This window comes from Podarcis gaigeae, assembly GCF_964106915.1.
Source record: "Podarcis gaigeae genome assembly, chromosome: 6".
NCBI lineage: Eukaryota > Metazoa > Chordata > Lepidosauria > Squamata > Lacertidae > Podarcis > Podarcis gaigeae.
This window is the reverse complement of record NC_139682.1, coordinates 95,793,895-95,812,598: the sequence shown is the minus strand read 5'-3', so window position 1 is coordinate 95,812,598 and position 18,704 is coordinate 95,793,895. Positions and strand designations below refer to the sequence as shown.

The window sequence follows — 18,704 nt, the reverse complement described above, 5'->3', positions numbered from 1 at the left end:
TATTCACACGTTTCATGCCCAGGGATGTTCTCCCCACACCCAGAAAAGAGGCTCAGGTTTGGTGTTGTTAACTCAAAGCATCCCTCTGCTCTGCCCCTCCACAGTCTTTGTGGGTTGGCACTGACTAGTCTGTGTCGGTGCAACTGGAAGCCGCTGCCACAAAATGCATGGCTACACAGGGAGGCGGCTGCACTTTGAAGTTATTTTCACCAATGGACTGGTGAGGGGAAGGGACATAGGCTTTTTAAAGGGACATTGACTCTGTTAAATTCCCCTTTCAGAAGTTGACTTTAAAGCAGGTAAATGTTTAAACGCCTGGGAGAAATTTAGTTGGAGTGCCTATAAAATTGGTACAGCATGGGAGCAATACAGGTGAGAGATATTTAGTTCCAAAATCATTTCGACGCACGAGCAAGTAGATTTGCTTGCCTTGTTTTTGGGAACATGACCTAGGGTTTGTGTTGGGATGGAAGGATGAAGTGTCTTCGCCTGCCTTGTGTGGCCCAAATGCCAGGTTTTTTAAGGAACGGAGCCCCGAGGCCTCTGCAAGTGGGTTCAGTAAGTTTCCAGATTTTGGAATCTTCTTCCCCGACTGATGGACATTTGCTGGCTCAGCAGGCATCACCGTGAAAATGTCACTTAGTTCATGTAGCAGCAGCAGCAATGGGCAACCAGAGCTCTGGGAGCCGACCTTGGTACCCGCTGGCAGAACAGGCTGGCATGTGAACAGAAGCACCCCACGTACAGTAGAAACTGGGTTAAGAAGGAAAACCTTAAATAAAGCCATTTTCTAATAGGTTCAAGAGAGAACAAAAAAACTCTTCTTTTATGGAGGTGTGCTGGGTAGGAACTCAATAAAGTCACTGGGAATGACAGCAAAGCATCAAGGTTGTTCTCTTACCAAAGTCAGCCATCCCTCAGGGGCGTCAGGGCTTCCCTCAGCCACTCAGCATGGAGCAGGCTGCTACCTTTTGTCCTCTCCTTTTCAGGTTATAAAATACAAACAAATGACAGAAAAGGACTGCTTGTCCAGAAAAGGGATCCTGGCCCCTTCACAGCTGCAGGGACCGCCGCTTCCGCCCCAGGGTGTTGCGATGGTTGTAGGGCCTCATCTTCATTTCCACAAAGGGTATGGAGAACTCGTGTCCCTTCCAGTGGTACCAGTTAATACCCTGTGGGCAAAGCAGGGGGAAAGTCATTGCCAAAGGGCAGGGATACAGTGGTACCTCGGGTTACAGACGCTTCAGGTTACAGACACTTCAGGAATAAACTTTAAGGTTTTAAAGTTCAGATATAAAACCTCAGGTGTCCCCATAGATTATTGTATATACATGAACATATGTATGCTCTGGGCAGAGTCACTGCCCATCATACATTCTTTTTATAATGCCTTCCTAGCTGTTCCAGAAAAGACTGAAATATTGTCTTGCTGCCATGCTCATTCCAGAAAATAAGGGATGCATCCCAGGTTTATCTGATCGACTTTTTCTGGACCACCTTTCAAACAAGTCACTGTGGCAGGATGGGTATTATATTGGATATGGACCATCCCTGCTCAGCCATGAGAATATCAAATTATCACCAACAGAACCCAGGTTTCAACTTTTGTGTTCAAATCAAAGGGAAGCACATTTAGCTCCACAGCACAGAGCAATTGTCTGTAGGGCCCTTAGCATGAAATTGGACAGGCAGGCTTTGAAGTGGATAACACAGAAAAACACTTTCCTTCAAAACTCTACGTTGGCTGGCTGTATTAAGAATCCATACTGTATGTTTATTTGGCTTGTACAGTGGTACCTTGGGTTACATACGCTTCAGGCTACATACGCTTCAGGTTACAGACTCTGCTAACCCATAAATATTACCTCGGGTTAAGAACTTTGCTTCAGGATGAGAACAGAAATCACGCGGCAGCAGTGGGAGGCCCCATTAGCCAAAGTGGTGCTTCAGGTTAAGATCAGTTTCAGGTTAAGAACGGACCTCCGGAACGAATTAAGTTCTTAACCTGAGGTACCACTGTACTTGGGATAATTCAGGTAGCATAACAAAATGGGAGGAGTGGAACAGGGCACTCACAATCACTTCCTACTGAAATACTTTTAAGGCTTAAAAAAAAAAAGCAGGATTGGCTTTATTCTGTTTATAATTATAAGATTTAAACCTCAGAGCACTTTTATTCAAAGTACATTAGGCCTGATTTGCACATTCAGAAGAATAAAGTGATAAACACCTGAGATGGTAAAGAGAACTGCTTTGGGCTTTGCCAGGAGGACCATTTTAATGAATGCTCCCCACGTGAAAAGCTTAGTTTAAGTAGAATACTAACATAACTGGAAGAGGGAGAGGCAAGATAAACTTTCTCCCTGATAGCCTAGTGCTCTCTGCCACCCCAGAAGTTGTAGCACTGCATTATTTAGCATTGTACAGACCAGGACTTGAGATGACAGAAGCCTCCGCTATACCACTTTAGACTGCAGTCAGGAAATTATATTTTTTAAAATAACCCGATTCCCTGTATAAAAACTCCACACAGACATAAAACCACCCTATGAAAGAAAACTGCTTTGTGTAGTGCTTTCACTGCTGTCCTGGTTCACTATAAGCAGGGAGCTTGTCACCAGGTGATGAGAGCTCATGCTCTCAACCACACAGCTCTCTTCTGATGAGCTAAGAGGCTCGCAAAACGTACCGTATCATAAACAAGCAGAGAAGCTGAGCTGTTTGCAGCTCTGAACTGACCCTCCACTTACCTGGCTGTGTCGGGACTCGCCATACTTGCCGTTGAGGTTGGTCCTGTGACAGTTCTTATACCACCAGGCCCCTTTGTATGACATGGCACAGTTTGTGACGGCAACATCGTTGTCTCTGTCTCTGGTGGAAAATGGGCGCCCTTGATGATATGTGAGTGAATCTCCTGCAACAGAAGACAGGTCATTTAACTTCTGCCTGCAAAGGGACAACTCAAGCTGAGTTCATGCATGTATGTTTGTCGCTCGGTGGCTGCACTGGTTTTGGCTCTGTGCAGAACAAGCACTGAGGGCTTGTCTCCACTTCTGCTTTTCCCTCTGCTTTCTCCTGGGAAAACCCCTCTTTACTTCCTAATCGGAGCAAACGCCAGTCGGGTTTTTCCAGTGGATTGACATTTGATCTGATTCAGCGTTAAAGGGCAGGTGTTCCCGGGGAAAGCAGTGAGGTGAATAGAAAACTACTTCGACCCATGTCTAGAAAGCATGGGACAAGAGGAAAACTGCTTGGACCCCTGCTTTCTAGGGGTAGGACAAGCAAAGTGCATACGAGCCCCGAGTTGTGAGAGCTGGCCTGAATTAAGAAGCAAGCAGAAGCAACTTCTGGGGGTTACTGAACGTATGTGGTGCACAGTGTGGGAGTCTTTTTGTGTTTCAGGCAGCCTGGCATATTGTTCAATACCCCCGGCCCCAGTACATGCATCTTTTATGCTATTTCCAGAGCCATGTTAGTCTCTGGCAGCATCTTCTAGGCTGGTTACGAGCACCTGCTGTTGCATCGACACCACTGTTTTCTCACCGTCCCACCCTCAAGAACAACTGGTGTAATTACACGACCCATTAGGCATGTCTACCTCATAGCATCACGGATGGCAAAGGAAGCCCTCTCACTATCCTCATTCTGATCTGTCTCCTCACTGCCCTGGCATCAGTGATGTGTGCCAGTCTCTCCCCCTTCCCCCATTCAGAATGAAGAAAGGTGTGCAGCGTGGCAGAGGATATCATCCCCACCCAAACTGTTTGCTTATGCGCATGTGCTTATGAACACACAAAGCAAATAATTAGGCCTAGTACACAGAGTTCTTAAACTCCCTTGTGAGAAACATCTGTTTGGTCACTTCTCCTCTGGGCGGGGATTCTATAACACAGGAGACTGTCCTTTTTACTTCCTTCTGCTTCTGAGGAGACTCTCTATTCTATCATGCTTCTAAACATATCAGACATGTGTCTGGGGGCTCCACACACACACAGCCTATTTTGAAACCAACTTTTGGGTTTTGTACCTGAGAGGTTTTCTTACCTGTATTGTATTTGCTGCCTGCATCGAAATGTAAGTAAACCTTTTTTGCTTATCTTACTAAAAATGTGTGGTTCCCTTTCTGCAATTAGGGTGACGAAAGGGAGGTCCAGACACCACAAATAAAAGGGGTAAAAATGTGTGATTGCCTTATTCCTAAACTTTAGTAAGATGCAAAACATGCAAGTGTTGCACTCTGCTAAAACAGCTTCACAGCTCACCTACTTTTCATATTCCTTGCACAAACACGGAATAGGAGGTATAAATTTCAATGTACAGATTTAATCATCAGTCCATCACCTACACATTGCCATCAGTATGGCTTGAGGAACATGGAAGGTTCCAGTTGCCATAACAGGTGAACACTTTGTCACCCTTTGAGCTCCTTTGAAAATTCACTGATGTGGGCGGGGGGGAGAGAACAACAAAAATGTTTGCAAAAATCACCCCCACCCCATTTTTGGCTCAGCATTAGACTGGGTTCCATTTTAGAAGCTCATCATCACTGATAGATACAAGAGGGAGACAGATGTTTACATCTTTTGGCCAAGTGTTATGTGGGAGCGTATGAATCTGCAGTCTAGGGTTTCAGATGAATGGGTCCATCTACCTCATCTAAGCCACTGCGACATGAGTTGATCTTACGTGGAGATGTCAGGGGTTGAACCTGGGACCTTTTGCATGCAAAGAAGGATCACCACCAAGCTATGTTTGTTATATCCTCAGGAGACACTTGGGCTTACCTACTAACTATTATAAAGGCCACATTGCATACTTTCAAAAAAGCTGCTGCATGCGTCCTATTTGTATATTCCCACCTTATGAATTAAACTGGAGAAGGAGGAGAATGAAATACATGGGTGGGGGTGGAGATAAATAGAAATGTGATTGGTTTGCATGGAGAGAATTGGCTGATCTCTCGTGTAGGTGAGATGAGGCAAGAGCTGTTAAGCCTGAGGAAAAACGTCTTGGAGTAGCGAGTGGGGAATGCGCCCTGAATCTGTACCAGCAGTGCCATTGTAGTCCCCTATCCGAAGCTTGTACAGGCTCCTGGCATCTCCAATGGAGAACTTGTCATAATATGCGAAGGCTGTTTCCTGGCCGTCTCTCATATCTATCCGCAGTTCATAGCGCCCCTGTGATGTGATCTTGTGCATATTGTCTAGTCCTAGAAAGACAATAAAAAAAGAATTTATAGGATTGCATGCCTAGAAATCATGTGAACAGCACAGTGTAAGAACTGGCTCTCAATGCACATGCTGCGATGTGGAATTGGGAGTAAAAGCAGAGTGGAAATTTGCCATATTCCATGTTGATGTTGTTGTTCAATCCCATCTGTCCTGAGTCTAGTCTTTGTTGTCCAAGAGGTGCAAATTGGATGTGCGTTCAGGATAATGGGACCCAGAAGCCAAGCCTCATGCTGGAATGTCCATTTGTTGCTCTGTGCTTCCTCCCCTACCTAACTGGCCGTTATAAGAGTGCATGGAGTCAGGTGTAGGTCAGCAATTAAAAACACCATTGTCTGCTAACTCTTTATAAAGTTCCATGAGAAGTGGGAAATAACTATTTTATCCCAGTATTCCATAACCCAAGGGTGGGGAATCGCTGTTCCATGGGCATACATTGGGGAAGGGGAAACAGGAACCACCCCCCATTGTGTGCTACCTGTCTGGGGCCACCCATGTGTCAATCACCTGACAGTACCATGGCAGCAGGTGACAACTTCAAAGGACGGAATCAGGAATGCACTCCTAATTTTTCCTTTCTTCCTTTGCAGGTGCAATGTGCATTTAAGAAAGATTTTTTTGCCTTTGCCATCCAACGAGTTCAAGCTGGGCAGCAAGGCACAATGTTCCTTTGCAGGAGCAACTTGAATCTGAGCTTTGTGTGCCAAGAAAATGCCCTGCAACAAATGAGGCTTGCAGCTGGATTTGGCTCTATGGGTAACCCTGCTTGCAGAAGAACTGTTGGGAGCACATTCTAAGACTCCTGACTCTTCTTTCTTTCTTTCTTTCTTTCTTTCTTTCTTTCTTTCATCTATCTACCTTTTTTATTTATTTTCATGGTCACAACAAGTAACTTGTCCTGATAAAAGTACAGACTTTTATCATGCCATGTGTTAAGGTTTCATTTGATTCCTCTAAGAGATCATGCCAGATTTCCCCACGAGTGCTGGGTGGATTCCAGCCACAGTCTGATCAACTTATGTATTCAATAAACATTTGCCCTATGAGAAACTAACATGCCAGGTGAGAGCGGCAAAGGGCAAACACAATCCTGGCTGTTTCTTTGAAGCCATGTCTTTTTCTGGCCCATACCTGGCTTCAGGTGTGGGGCAGGTGGGCATGGCTGTGGCAAAACAGCCTCATGAGCCAAATCCTGATCCCTGGTGGCCCCAATTTGGCCTGTGTGACATAAGCTGTTGCTTTGGCTGTGCCTCACATAAATTGTTGCCAGTACTCTGGCCTCTACAGCCAGCTCCTCCACGGTCCCCTGATTTGATTACCCCCAACCCACAACTGTTTCAAGAATAGAATAAACTCATCATACATAGCCTTGGGCTCATCGGCTACACATATTTCTGTCTATAGGGTGAATTGTTTTTCTGCAATCTTTCTTCCTCACAGATAGCTCATGAGAAAATAAAAACTCAATAGAACAAGTTATATTTTTGGGAGCGCTGAAATTCCTACTTTTGCCACTAAAAATACTCCAGGGGTGCCTCTGCAGTTTGCAAGCCAGGCTCCCCTTGCCCTCTGGAAGGATCCTGATAATTGTAGCTTGGTGAACGTGTTGAGAATTGTGTGTTAGAGACCTTGAGCTCCTCTCATAGAACAGCAGTTCCCAGAGTTCCCTGGGGTGGTGGAATTATTATCAAATCAGTTTAATTATGTAGTGTTGATACATCCTTCCTACGCACCAGAGATAGGGCTAACATATTTTGCACTAGATGTACATTTGCTTGATGTAACCCCAAAGAATTCCTCAGTTTATCCTTGGGCTTTTCCCTCAGCAGAAACTGCCAATCATGCTGAATGGCAGAGTTTATCTGTGATGCAGACAAAGCGCATTGAAATGGAACGAAATGACTCCATCTAGCTTGTTTTGTGAGCAAAAGGATGTTTGACCACAGTTCCATGGGGGCTAAAGGTCAATTAAGCTTGCTGCACTACCTAACAAATGAAGCAGCGACCAGGTCCCCGTTACGAGCCTTTCATGCCACAGAGCCCATCATTAATGAGGAACACGGACAGGACAAAGAATGGAGAAACCTGACAAGTCAAAAGGCAGATTGATGGAGAATGCAGGAAGAGTGAAAGAGACAGATAACTGTCTGACGATGAAGGCAAAGAAGAAATGAATGACACACACAGAGAGAGAAACCAAGTGTGCCTGTTGCAAGATGATATGATGGACAGGTGTCTGGTTTCATGGCTGACAGTGACAGGGACAAGAAAAGGGTAAAGGTTTGTTACCCAGCCAGAACTCATCCTCTAAGTTTCCAAAGCCAATACGATAATCTGCCCACTTCCGAAAAAAATCTGTCAGCCCATTCTGCCGTCTCTGAAACACCTGCAGAGGAAGAAAGGACAAACCTTATGATATATGAGGTGCGTATACCTGTGGATGGCCTTTGTTACCGGGGAAATGGCAGGAGAACATGTGACCCTTCCAGGTGGAAACTTCAAATGAATAAACTTTAAGGTTTTAAAGTTCAGATATAAAACCTCAGGTGTCCCCATAGATTATTGTATATACATGAACATATGTATGCTCTGGGCAGAGTCACTGCCCATCATACATTCTTTTTATAATGCCTTCCTAGCTGTTCCAGAAAAGACTGAAATATTGTCTTGCTGCCATGCTCATTCCAGAAAATAAGGGATGCATCCCAGGTTTATCTGATCGACTTTTTCTGGACCACCTTTCAAACAAGTCACTGTGGCAGGATGGGTATTATATTGGATATGGACCATCCCTGCTCAGCCATGAGAATATCAAATTATCACCAACAGAACCCAGGTTTCAACTTTTGTGTTCAAATCAAAGGGAAGCACATTTAGCTCCACAGCACAGAGCAATTGTCTGTAGGGCCCTTAGCATGAAATTGGACAGGCAGGCTTTGAAGTGGATAACACAGAAAAACACTTTCCTTCAAAACTCTACGTTGGCTGGCTGTATTAAGTATCCATACTGTATGTTTATTTGGCTTGTACAGTGGTACCTTGGGTTACATACGCTTCAGGCTACATACGCTTCAGGTTACAGACTCTGCTAACCCAGAAATAGGGCTTCAGGTTAAGAACTTTGCTTCAGGATGAGAACAGAAATCAGGCTTCAACAGCGCGGCGGCAGCAGGAGGCCCCATTAGCTAAAGTGGTGCTTCAGGTTAAGAACAGTTTCAGGTTAAGAACGGACCTCCGGAACGAATTAAGTACTTAACCCAAGGTACCACTGTACAGGTATGTGTTCTGTGCCAGGAGCAGTATGGGTTTAAAGCTAGACTGTCCACTCTTGAGGACAACTGTCCTCTCCCTGACTTAGGCTACACCTGTACATAACCTCATAACAGCTCCCTGACTTTCTTGAGTCTTGAAGTTTCTTTTTCAAGAAAGTAAACACTATTCCCTGTTCAGCTAACTTCCTCCACAAACTCCCTCCATTGATTTCCTTGGCTTTCACATCCACCATAGTTAAGCTTAGAAAGGTCCCATAGCTGCAAGAGTTCCAGGGCCGGCTTGCGCCTCCTACTGCCAAAGGTCAAGGTGCATGTGCTTCCCTGTTTGTTAACATCCAGGAGGAATTTAAATACATTCATATTAAGCTGGGAATATGAGGGCTGAAATATACTGCTTCTGACAACCATGAAATTGTTACCGTATTTTTCGCTCTATAACACGCACCCGACCATAACACGCACGTAGTTTTTAGAGGAGGGAAACAAGAAAAAAAATATTCTAAACGAAACAGTGGATGTATGATTTTTGTGGTTCATGCTGTGGCCACAGACATGTGATCTGACGGTGAGTTTGGAGTAGCCCAATGCAAAAATCCTGAGGATCCATGTGGATCCATGCTTTGTAACCATGTTTTTGCACCACTGCGGCCCCAGGCAACAGTGGGTGCGTGATTTTTTTGGTGCAAGATGTAGCCATGGACATGCTATGTGATCTGATGGTGAATTTGGGGTGACCCAGTGCAAAAATCCTGAGGATCCATGTGGATCCGTGCTTTGTAACCACGTTTTAAGTGGGGAGGGAAGGAAAAGCACTCAAGGGACAAGGAGCACGCGTGGGGTGTGCGGAGAAGGATGCTGCTAATAATGCAGAAGAGGGGTATAAGAGGAGGAGGCTCCTGTCCTCTCCCGCTTTGCTCCTTTAAAGCAAGCAGGCTCTCTGTCCCTCTCTCCTCCCCACTGAGCGGCTCTTCTCCCGCTTTGCTGTTTCAAAGCGAGCCATGGAGGAAGGAAGGAAGGGGAACCATGGAACCTCTGCTCACGACTGCAGCAGATCCCCCCGCCATCTGTAGGCATTCCCTCCATAATACGCATAGACATTTCCCCTTACTTTCTAGCAGGAAAAAAGTGAGTGTTATGGTGCAAAAAATACGGTAGTTGTGAAGACATGTGTCATAGAGCGAGCCGGTCAGTAAATCACACAGTGATTTACTCTTTATTAGCAAAAACACGATCTTCATAGACTTGGCTGAGTGTCAGGCCTAATGAGCACAACAGCTCATCCACGAGAGGTCTTGCTCCATGAAACTATTGCCAAGACCAAAGGTCCCCATCTCCTCCTCTCTGGTGCTTTTTCCAAGCAATTGGAGTCTATCTTTGCACCACTTGTTTCATCCCTCTCCTGGTTCTGGGAGGAAGGGAGCTTGTTGCAGCAGGAGTGGTAGACACCTCCGACTCTTCCCCAGCCTGACTCATCTCTGCTTCTGGACCTCCCTCCTCTCACTCGCCTGCTTCAGATTCTGCCTCTGATTCCGGACTTCTGCCACAGACTCTCCCAGCTCCCTAAACCCGGTTACCTCTTCAGCTTCTGACACGTCCTCTTCCTAGTCTTCTCCCTCTGACCACTCATCGTTGTCCCACTACCAATCCCTGGGCTCTGAGCCTTCCTCCCTTGGTGGTTCCTCAGCTGGTTCCACCCACCATTTCTCCGCCTCCAACCAGTCCATGACAAAATGTGACTCTTTTTAAATATTCTTCATGTTTAAAAACAATTGTATTATTTCACTGTTTGGTTGTTTGCCACCCTAGGCTCCTTTGAGAGGAAAGATGGGGCAAAAAATGTAATCAATATTAATAGTAATAATGTTGGGTGCCAGATAGTTTAAAAAGCAAAAGTCAGCCCTATGTCATCCTGGCTTCTTTGCGCACCTTGCAGCTGCAGCTATTCAATCACAGTGGACTGCATTCTCTTGCTTTGAAATATTCACGCATGGTACCTGGTCACCCATCAGGTATCTACTTAGCCACCCACCAGGCAGCTGAATGATGATGTCAGTCCCACAAGAAAAACTAAACACCTTCCCTTTTGCCTGAGCAATGTCTGTTCCCCATTGCTAACTAATAAGGCCACTGGCAACCTTGCCCATTACTCTTTGACTGAACTCTTCATGGTGGTACACCGTCCCCTTCATTAGCAGCCTTCCTCTGTACATGGGGCTGGATTTCCCAGGTCCATGTTACTCCTGCCTTAAGACAGGAATTGATCATCTGGGTTCCACAAGGAATGACATTTCCCTAATGCAGAGGAGGCTTCTGTACTCTTAAGGGCCATTATACACTCTGGTTACCAGCCTGTGAGCAGGGACAAGCCAATGCCCTCATGGGTGGTCTGACTCTGTAATCAATGTGGTGGCTATTAGCAGTAAGCACTTCACAGCTATGGAAGGCTGTCAACAGGGGATACAAAGATATAATGCGCTTTCTGAAAGATGTTGGTTCTCCGCATTACCAGGAGGCACATTGGAAAGCAAGACGGTAGCAAAACTGGCTTTGTACCACACCTTGATTAACATTTGGTGGGACCACAAAGAACCAGGAAAAGTTGCTTCTGAGGCGAAATCCTGCCTGCTAGCCTTTCGGGGGCCATCCTGGGTCTATTGTGCGCTTCCTGTAGCTGCCATATGTTGAGCAGTGAAATGCAAATTTTGAAAGACACCGTCGATTAATTTCCTTGATAGCATCATGAATCAACTCCAGCTTCACTCTCCAAAGGAGTTGCATGTGTCAAATAAATCACCAGGAATCTCTCAGAGTGTAACTATTATTAACTTAGTCCCTAAGGCATGGAAAATAGAGTACCCTGGTGAGATGGTTCTAGTTATTGACTAGTGCCTTTTTCTTTTCTTTTCTTTTCTTTTCTTTTCTTTTCTTTTCTTTTCTTTTCTTCTCTTCTCTTCTCTTCTCTTCTCTTCTCTTCTCTTCTCTTCTCTTCTCTTCTCCTCTCTTCTTCTCTTCTCTTTTCTTTCAAAGCCTAACTACACAATTAAAGGCATGCAACACTGTTCCCTACCCCTGGCCTCTTGGTTTTTCAAAGAGAAAAAGCTGCTTTGGGAGGGGCAATTTAAATGTCGTACTGGGTGCTAATTAACCATTTCCCTGGCTGTTGCTGGACTCCGGGCTGCCACCTCCACAGATTATTGTGTTTTATCTTCACAAAGATACATGTGGAACTCTATGGGGAGAAAAGCCGTGTGGATTTGGAGCAGAGAAGCAGCAGAGAGATAAAACATTTAGGCCCCATTTATCCATTCTAACTCCTTCCCTCCTTTTTCTCAAAAAAGAAAAAATGTGTGAGAAAGAGAGAGAGAGAGAGAGAGAGAGAGAGAGAAAGAGAAAGAGAGAGGCCTCTTCACATAAATTTAAATAACAGTGTGTGCATTGTATCCTCCACAACAGCTAAAATGGACGCCATCTTGTCAAGCAAACTACAGGGTAGACCTTAGAACCCAGCAAAGTTGAGGCTCCTCCTGCACAGTTGTCATTCATCAGAGGGCCTTCTCGGTAGTGGCACCCGCCCTGTGGAACACCCTCCCTTCAGATGTGAAGGAAATAAGCAGCTATCCTATCTTTAAAAGACATCTGAAGGCAGCCCTGTGTAGGGAAGTTTTTAATATTTAATGCTGTATTGTTTTTAACACTCGATTGGGAGCCGCCCAGAGAGGCTGGGGAAACTCAGCCAGATGGGCGGGGTATAAATAATAAATTATTATAATATTATTATCATTGTGGGACTGTGCCTCCAGGCTGCCCATTGCCTGTGCTCTCTTAAGACATGGGATGTAGTGGCCAAATTTACACTGTTAGAACTGCTTCTCATATTACATTTATCTAAAATACTATAAAGGTAAAGGGACCCCTGACCATTAGGTCCAGTCATGGACGACTCTGGGGTTGCGGCACTCATCTTGCTCTATAGGCTGAGGGAGCCGGCGTTTGTCCACAGACAGCTTCCAGGTCATGTGGCCAGCATGACTAAGCTGCTTCTGGTGAACCAGAGCAGTGCATGGAAATGCCATTTACCTTCCCGCCAGAGCGCTACCTACTTGCACTTTGATGTGCTTTCGAACTAAGTGTGAACAATGAGTGAGGATAAACTTGTTTTTGCAAAGATATGCATCATATATATATTGCATCATATGTACTTACTAGTCACAAGGAAGCCAGGATTGGCTGAAGCACCCCACTAAAAAGATCCTTAGCATCCTGGTAGACTGGCTCTTGCAAGAATGGGGATGACAATGTTCACCATATGTAGGCAGATTTCAAGTGCAGAAATGAACACTGAAGGGACACTGCCTGCTTTGGCTATGTGCTGGTTCAGGGAGCGAAGGTAATCACACTTCCCAGGCACAGTGACATTTTCATGTCTACTACCACTGGGTTGGTAAAGCTTGGCACCTGTTGTCCCTTAGAGCCCTGCCCTTCTAACTGTGGATTTTGCTACAATAAAATTCCAACTTTCTTGGTTTAAGGCTCTTTTAAAAAAGAAAGAGAAAGCTGTCAGCTGCCTTAGACTGTCCTATGCCAGTTTAAAAGCAAAGAGATAAAAATAGGAGGAAAAACATTATCCTACGACATGTTGTCAAAAGTTCAAAATATAACTCAGTCGTTGCCGTGTGTGATGTGGCAGACATTGTGCTGCATCTTGCCTTAGTGCTCATGCGCTCGATCGTGAGCTTGATGCATACGCTTTTCCCTGCCCATGGAGAGACTTAATTTCTAGAAACTAAGGAAAGTACTCAACCATGAAGAATTATAACTTCAGCCACTCAGTTTAACAAAATGTTAATAAGGCATTCCACACATACCCGACTCAAATATTGGACTCATGAATCACATAACTCTGTGAAGCCATTAAACCCTCATAAATATGACTTTTTGATTGAAGAAGAAGAAGAGGACTTGCATAACAAGTTTGTTTGCTCACTTACAATCCATCCGCCTCCATCCGTGGTCATATCACAGTACACTTGCACTCTCTGGCCAAGGTCCCCATTAAGAAAGATGGTGTAAACACCGTTCATCTTGTCGCCATTCATCAAATGTTGGGCACAATCTTGAGGATTCATAAACACACGACCTCCTGTAAAATTAGTGCAGTGAACACGTCAGCAGTGATATCACACCTCTGCTTGCATATCACCCTGGCAAACACTTTTGTTCATGATAAGCCAAGACTATGACAGGGAGGTCAGATCCTGTGAGTGCTCTTGCTGTATGGAGAATAAACTGTGACCATTTTTAAATTTAAATCAGTTTTGCTGATAACAGGGGCACTAAGGGGCACTTCGAGTGTCTGATATTGCACAAAGAAAAGATGGAAGACTGGAGGAAGTTGAGGATATTGGTTTAATCTTGTCTAGGACTCCAGCTGGCAACAGTTATCAGGGATGAGTCTTCCTGAGAACTTTTTAACTTTGGACCTTCTATACTTAAAGCATGGGTTCAACCAGACTTCCTTTTGTGACAAATTTCTAGGCAGTGATATCACACCTCTGCTTGCATCCAGACTTTAAAGCTCTGTGTCCAAGCAGGTCTGTTTTTGTCCCAGTACTTTCTGCTGGAAAAACCATGTTTTACTGCTTAATCAGAGCAAACGACAATCAGGTTTTCTGTGGATTGCTGTTTGATCCAATTCAGCGGTAAAACACAGGTTTTCCTGGAGAAAGCACTTGGGACATGGAGTTTTAAAACATGGACCTGTGCCTGAAGAGTGTGGCACAAAAGGAAGTCTGGGCGAGTCCCATGAGGAAAAAGGCCTCCCTAAGCAGAGGGTCAGCTTATTTCGAGGAGACTCCAGGGCCTTGACAAACTACGAAAACCTACAGGAAAATCTGGGTCTCCTACAGACAGAAGTCAATGAAAGTAGGATTTCCATAGGCCACAGGGCAGGGGTTCAGGGCTCTGCAAGCTCGTTGTCCATCCCATGGCTAGTGGAAGTTGAGGAAATATATATAAAATTACCGAAAGAGAAATGGGGTGGGGAAACCAAATTTGATTAATTTCTATAACTATACCATGGTGATTTGATTTTTCTTGGCGCCAATGATGTTGTTTTATAAGTAAAAGTGTGGAATGTAGTCCAAGCGCTTTAAAAAACATTTATTTATTTATTACATTTAGATACCACCTTTGTCTTCCAAGGAGCTCAAGGTGGTCTATGTGGTTCTCTCCCTCCCCCTTTCATCCTGACAACAACCCTGTGAGGCAGGCTAGGCGAAGTGATGGTGTCTGGTTCAAGGTCACCCAGTGAGCTTTATGTGTGAGTGGGGATTTGAACCCTGGTCTCCCCACTTGCTCCCCTTGCCCTGCTACTCTTTAGTGCAAAATTGGAGCAAATGCCAATCTGGAGAAATCCCAAACTGCCATTTTCTCTGAGCACTAAAGAGCGTTTTCCCCCAGGGGGGAGGAGCAGTAGGACAAGAGGAAGTCTGGATAAGCCCTTAGTCTTATATCACAGAACTCTCTCCCCCCACCCCCAGAACAACCCTCTCAGCCAACAAAAGGCTAACTGTGGTTACCCCTCTGGAAGGAGCCTTGCTCACAGAATCTCCCCCCTTCCCGACCTCCTTTAACTATTTCCTCCTCCTTAACTGTTGCTCTGTCAGGGGACTTGTTTCAATTTCATAACATCCAAGACTCCTGTGAATCCCCTGGTGCTCCATAGTGATTACTTATTTCAACTCATATTCATACCTTTTGAACTCTAAACAGACCTTGGAAGACCTGGGCGACATTAATAATAAAGTTTCCTTTGTGACGCTTATCTCGCAATTCTCCTAGAATCTCATGTACATGTGAGCCACAACGGACAGCTATTAGCATGGCTGGGGGGAATGAAAGCACCTGGTTATGTCTCTAGTCAACCTGAGCAGGTTCAAGTCTTTCAGTGTACAACTGGGGATTTTCTCTTTTGTTAATCACACTTGATTGTTCTCCTGGAAAGCCTTTTGAGAATTGAAGGAGGCTGGTGCTGCGATTCTTAGCTTTCTAGGGTCAAACTGCACATTATGCTAAGGGCATGTTTGAATCATGCGCTTGAGGTTCCCTGCATCTTTTGCTTTAGAAAGATCAGTTGCTGAAGATGGGGTTGGAAACTAAACTGGGGTTGTGATCTTCAGGGAGGTGTTCCTTCACCAGACCTTTCTCTTGCGCTGTATTCATGTGGAAATTTGCCCCCCCCCCCCGTTATTATTTGTCTCTGGATTCGCTATGTTCTGCAGATTTGCAGATTTAGCTTGGGAGGCAAATGGCGGTGGCACAAGAGATTGTTCAAGGCTACCTGGTAAAGTCATCATGACAGAGATAAAATTCAAACCAAGCTGGTTTTCCTGACTTGTAGCCCAGTCACTTAGCCACTATATTACACCAGCTTCCTGTCATGTGTCTCATAACCCTGAAGCCCTTACTGCTACGTTATGATGACTTTGTAATGAAAATACACTGTTTGGAGAGTACAGAAGTTGGTCACCTCGGCATATATCAAAATATACCAACCATGTAAAAACCAGCGACACTACACTGAATTACGCCATGAGGTCTGATATGCTTTTCATCTGTCAGCAAGATCAATCTAAAAGCTCTGCATTGGCTTTCATCCCTAGCAACATAAGTCACCCTAATCCTTTACACTAACTGAAGTGGAAGGGAGAATAATGCAACAGCCACCGATCTATAGCTGTATGAGGCAAGCAGGGTTTTTGGCTGTTGATAGCTGTTGCTGTTAACCGGCAGCCTTTTCAAAAACCTTTTCATGCACATCAATGAAGAATATATCCGCAGAAAGTTCAAAGGCAGCCCTCTTAGACTACTAGATATAAACACCGAGTGATTTCAGAACTATATGGGTGGACAGCTCCTTCCTGCTTCTTTTGAACAATTTAGGTACAGATGTAATTGGATTCAACATCCAACCACTTTTGTGCATCCCCTCTCTAAACAAGCCGTTCCACTCTGGGTGCCCTCTTGTGCTGTTCCTCAATCTTCAGGAGTCTACACAAGAGCATTCTCCAGTGAGATATTATTATTTCTGTAGACACCTGCTTCTTCCAAATGCACCAATTTGTAGCATAAACTAATCTAAATTCAGCCTGTGGAATCTTATTTTTTAAAAATACTTGCTATATTATAAAGAAACAGATGTTAGGCAGTCAAACCTGTAGATAGAGGTGTTCATTTTCACTGACCCAGGAAAACACTGTTATGTATTGTTGGATGAACTTCAGTTATTTAGGCCTGGAGCTGTGTGTAGGATGCTTGGAGGACTTTGACCTAACACCTTAATGTCAATAATAATAATAATAATAATAATATTAATAATAATAATAATACTAATAATTTATTATTTGTACCCCGCCCATCTGGCTGGGTTTCCCCAGCCACTCTGGGCGGCTTCCAACAAAGATGAAAGATACACTAAAATGTCACATATTAAAAACTTCCCTGAACAGGGCTGCCTTCAGATGTCTTCTGAATGTCAGGTAGATGTTTATCACTTTGACATCTGATGGGAGGGCGTTCCACAGGGCGGGCGCCACTACCGAGAAGGCCCTCTGCCTGGTTCCCTGTAACTTGGCCTCTCGCAGTGAGGGAACCGCCAGAAGGCCCTCGGAGCTGGACCTCAGTGTCTGGGCAGAACGATGGGGGAGGAGACGCTCCTTCAGAGATACTAGACCGAGGCCGTTTAGGGCTTTAAAGGTCAGCACCAACACTTTGAATTGTGCTCGGAAACATACTGGGAACCAATGTAGGTCTTTCAAGACCGGTGTTATATGGTCTCGGAGGCCGCTCCCAGTCACCACTCTAGCTGCCGCATTCTGGATTAGTTGTAGTTTCCGGGTCACCTTCAAAGGTAGCCCCACGTAGAGCGCATTGCAGTAGTCCAAGCGGGAGATAACCAGAGCATGTACCACTCTGGCGAGACAGTCTGCAGGCAGATAGGGTCTCAGCCTACGTACCAGATGGAGCTGGTAAACAGCTGCCCTGGATACAGATTTGACCTGTGCTTCCATGGACAGCTGTGAGTCCAAAATGAACTCCCAGGCTGCGCACCTGGTCCTTCAGGGGCACAGTTACCCCATTCAGGACCAGGGAATCCACCACACCTGCCCGCCTCCTGTCCCCCCAAAACAGTATTTCTGTCTTGTCAGGATTCAACCTCAATCTGTTAGCCGCCATTCATCCTCCAACCACTTCCAGACACTCACACAGTGTCTTGCCTTGTAACAGTAGCTGCAGTAGACTGCCTAGTTCAGTCCTGTAGTTAACCAATGGCTTTCTGCTGGTCCCAGGGGCATTTAAAGAGATGGGTGAATAGTAATTCCAGAAGAAATTCATGGGGGACTCAGAGGATCCTTTGGGGCAATATACTCAAGTGGCGGCTGGGCAATTCCAGATACTCTTGAATTTGCCTAGTCTAGTTCAATTTCAATCCAGTTTTGGGTAGAAACAGAGACTTACACTGTAGGAAACACAGGAGGAGTGTGATCCTTCTGGACCTTTGAGCAGCTCTGGATACCACTGACCACGGTTCCTCCCTGTACTAACCATCTGTGGTGGGAGCAGAGGGCCCAGAAAAATGATGTTTCTGCTTCTATATTGACCATGGGCTCCAGAAGTGGTGTTGGGAGATTGCCACTCTCCCCTGGCAGCTGTTCTATGGTTTGCCACAAAGTTTTATTTTGCCCCTTGTGCTATTTAACCTCACTCAGAAGCTTCTTGTAGAGGTTATCTGGAAATTAGGAATAATGTGTCATCAGTACATGAAGACTCCCACTTCTACCCTTTTAATCAAATTCAGGTGAAGCTGTGGAACTGGCCGCAACTGGTCATGGACTGGATGGAGGCCAGTTAACGGAAACTTGGTCCATATTAAGGCAGAGGAGCTTTTGGTGCGTGATCTGTTTGGTGGTGGTATTTAGTCTGTTCTGGGTAGGGTTGAACTTTCTTTGAAAGATCATGTCTACAGTTTGAAGTGCTGTTAGATCTAGCCCTATCTGTAGAGGCTTTAGCTAGTGCAAGAGCTGTGATCCCTCATAGACAGAGCTAGCCTGGCCATACCTGCACTCATTGGTAACATCTCACTCAGAGAGGTTCACAGAGAGATCCACTTGGCACTGTCTCTATCCTCTTTTCAGTGCCCAGTGAT

General features: G+C 45.1%; 1 protein-coding gene and 1 long non-coding RNA gene across 4 annotated transcripts in view; one reads left to right on the top strand and one right to left on the bottom strand.

Annotated features, from left to right (window-relative positions):
• The window catches only part of LOC310846913, a 29,254-nt gene extending 23,181 nt beyond the window's left edge, over nucleotides 1–6,073 (top strand). Inside the window, exon 3 of the long non-coding RNA XR_014565618.1 lies at nucleotides 5,819–6,073. This is a non-coding gene — a long non-coding RNA (uncharacterized lncRNA). The remainder of the gene's footprint in view (nucleotides 1–5,818) is intronic.
• The window catches only part of TNR (tenascin R), a 383,028-nt gene continuing 365,122 nt past the window's right edge, over nucleotides 799–18,704 (bottom strand). For all 3 annotated transcript variants that reach the window (XM_083743753.1, XM_083743755.1, XM_083743754.1), the window contains 5 exons: nucleotides 13,489–13,640; nucleotides 7,518–7,614; nucleotides 5,048–5,209; nucleotides 2,751–2,914; nucleotides 799–1,172 (listed from right to left, as the gene is read on the bottom strand). In XM_083743753.1, coding sequence (XP_083599879.1) covers nucleotides 1,053–1,172; nucleotides 2,751–2,914; nucleotides 5,048–5,209; nucleotides 7,518–7,614; nucleotides 13,489–13,640 — 695 coding nt within the window. In that variant the 3' untranslated portion in view covers nucleotides 799–1,052. The remainder of the gene's footprint in view (nucleotides 1,173–2,750; nucleotides 2,915–5,047; nucleotides 5,210–7,517; nucleotides 7,615–13,488; nucleotides 13,641–18,704) is intronic.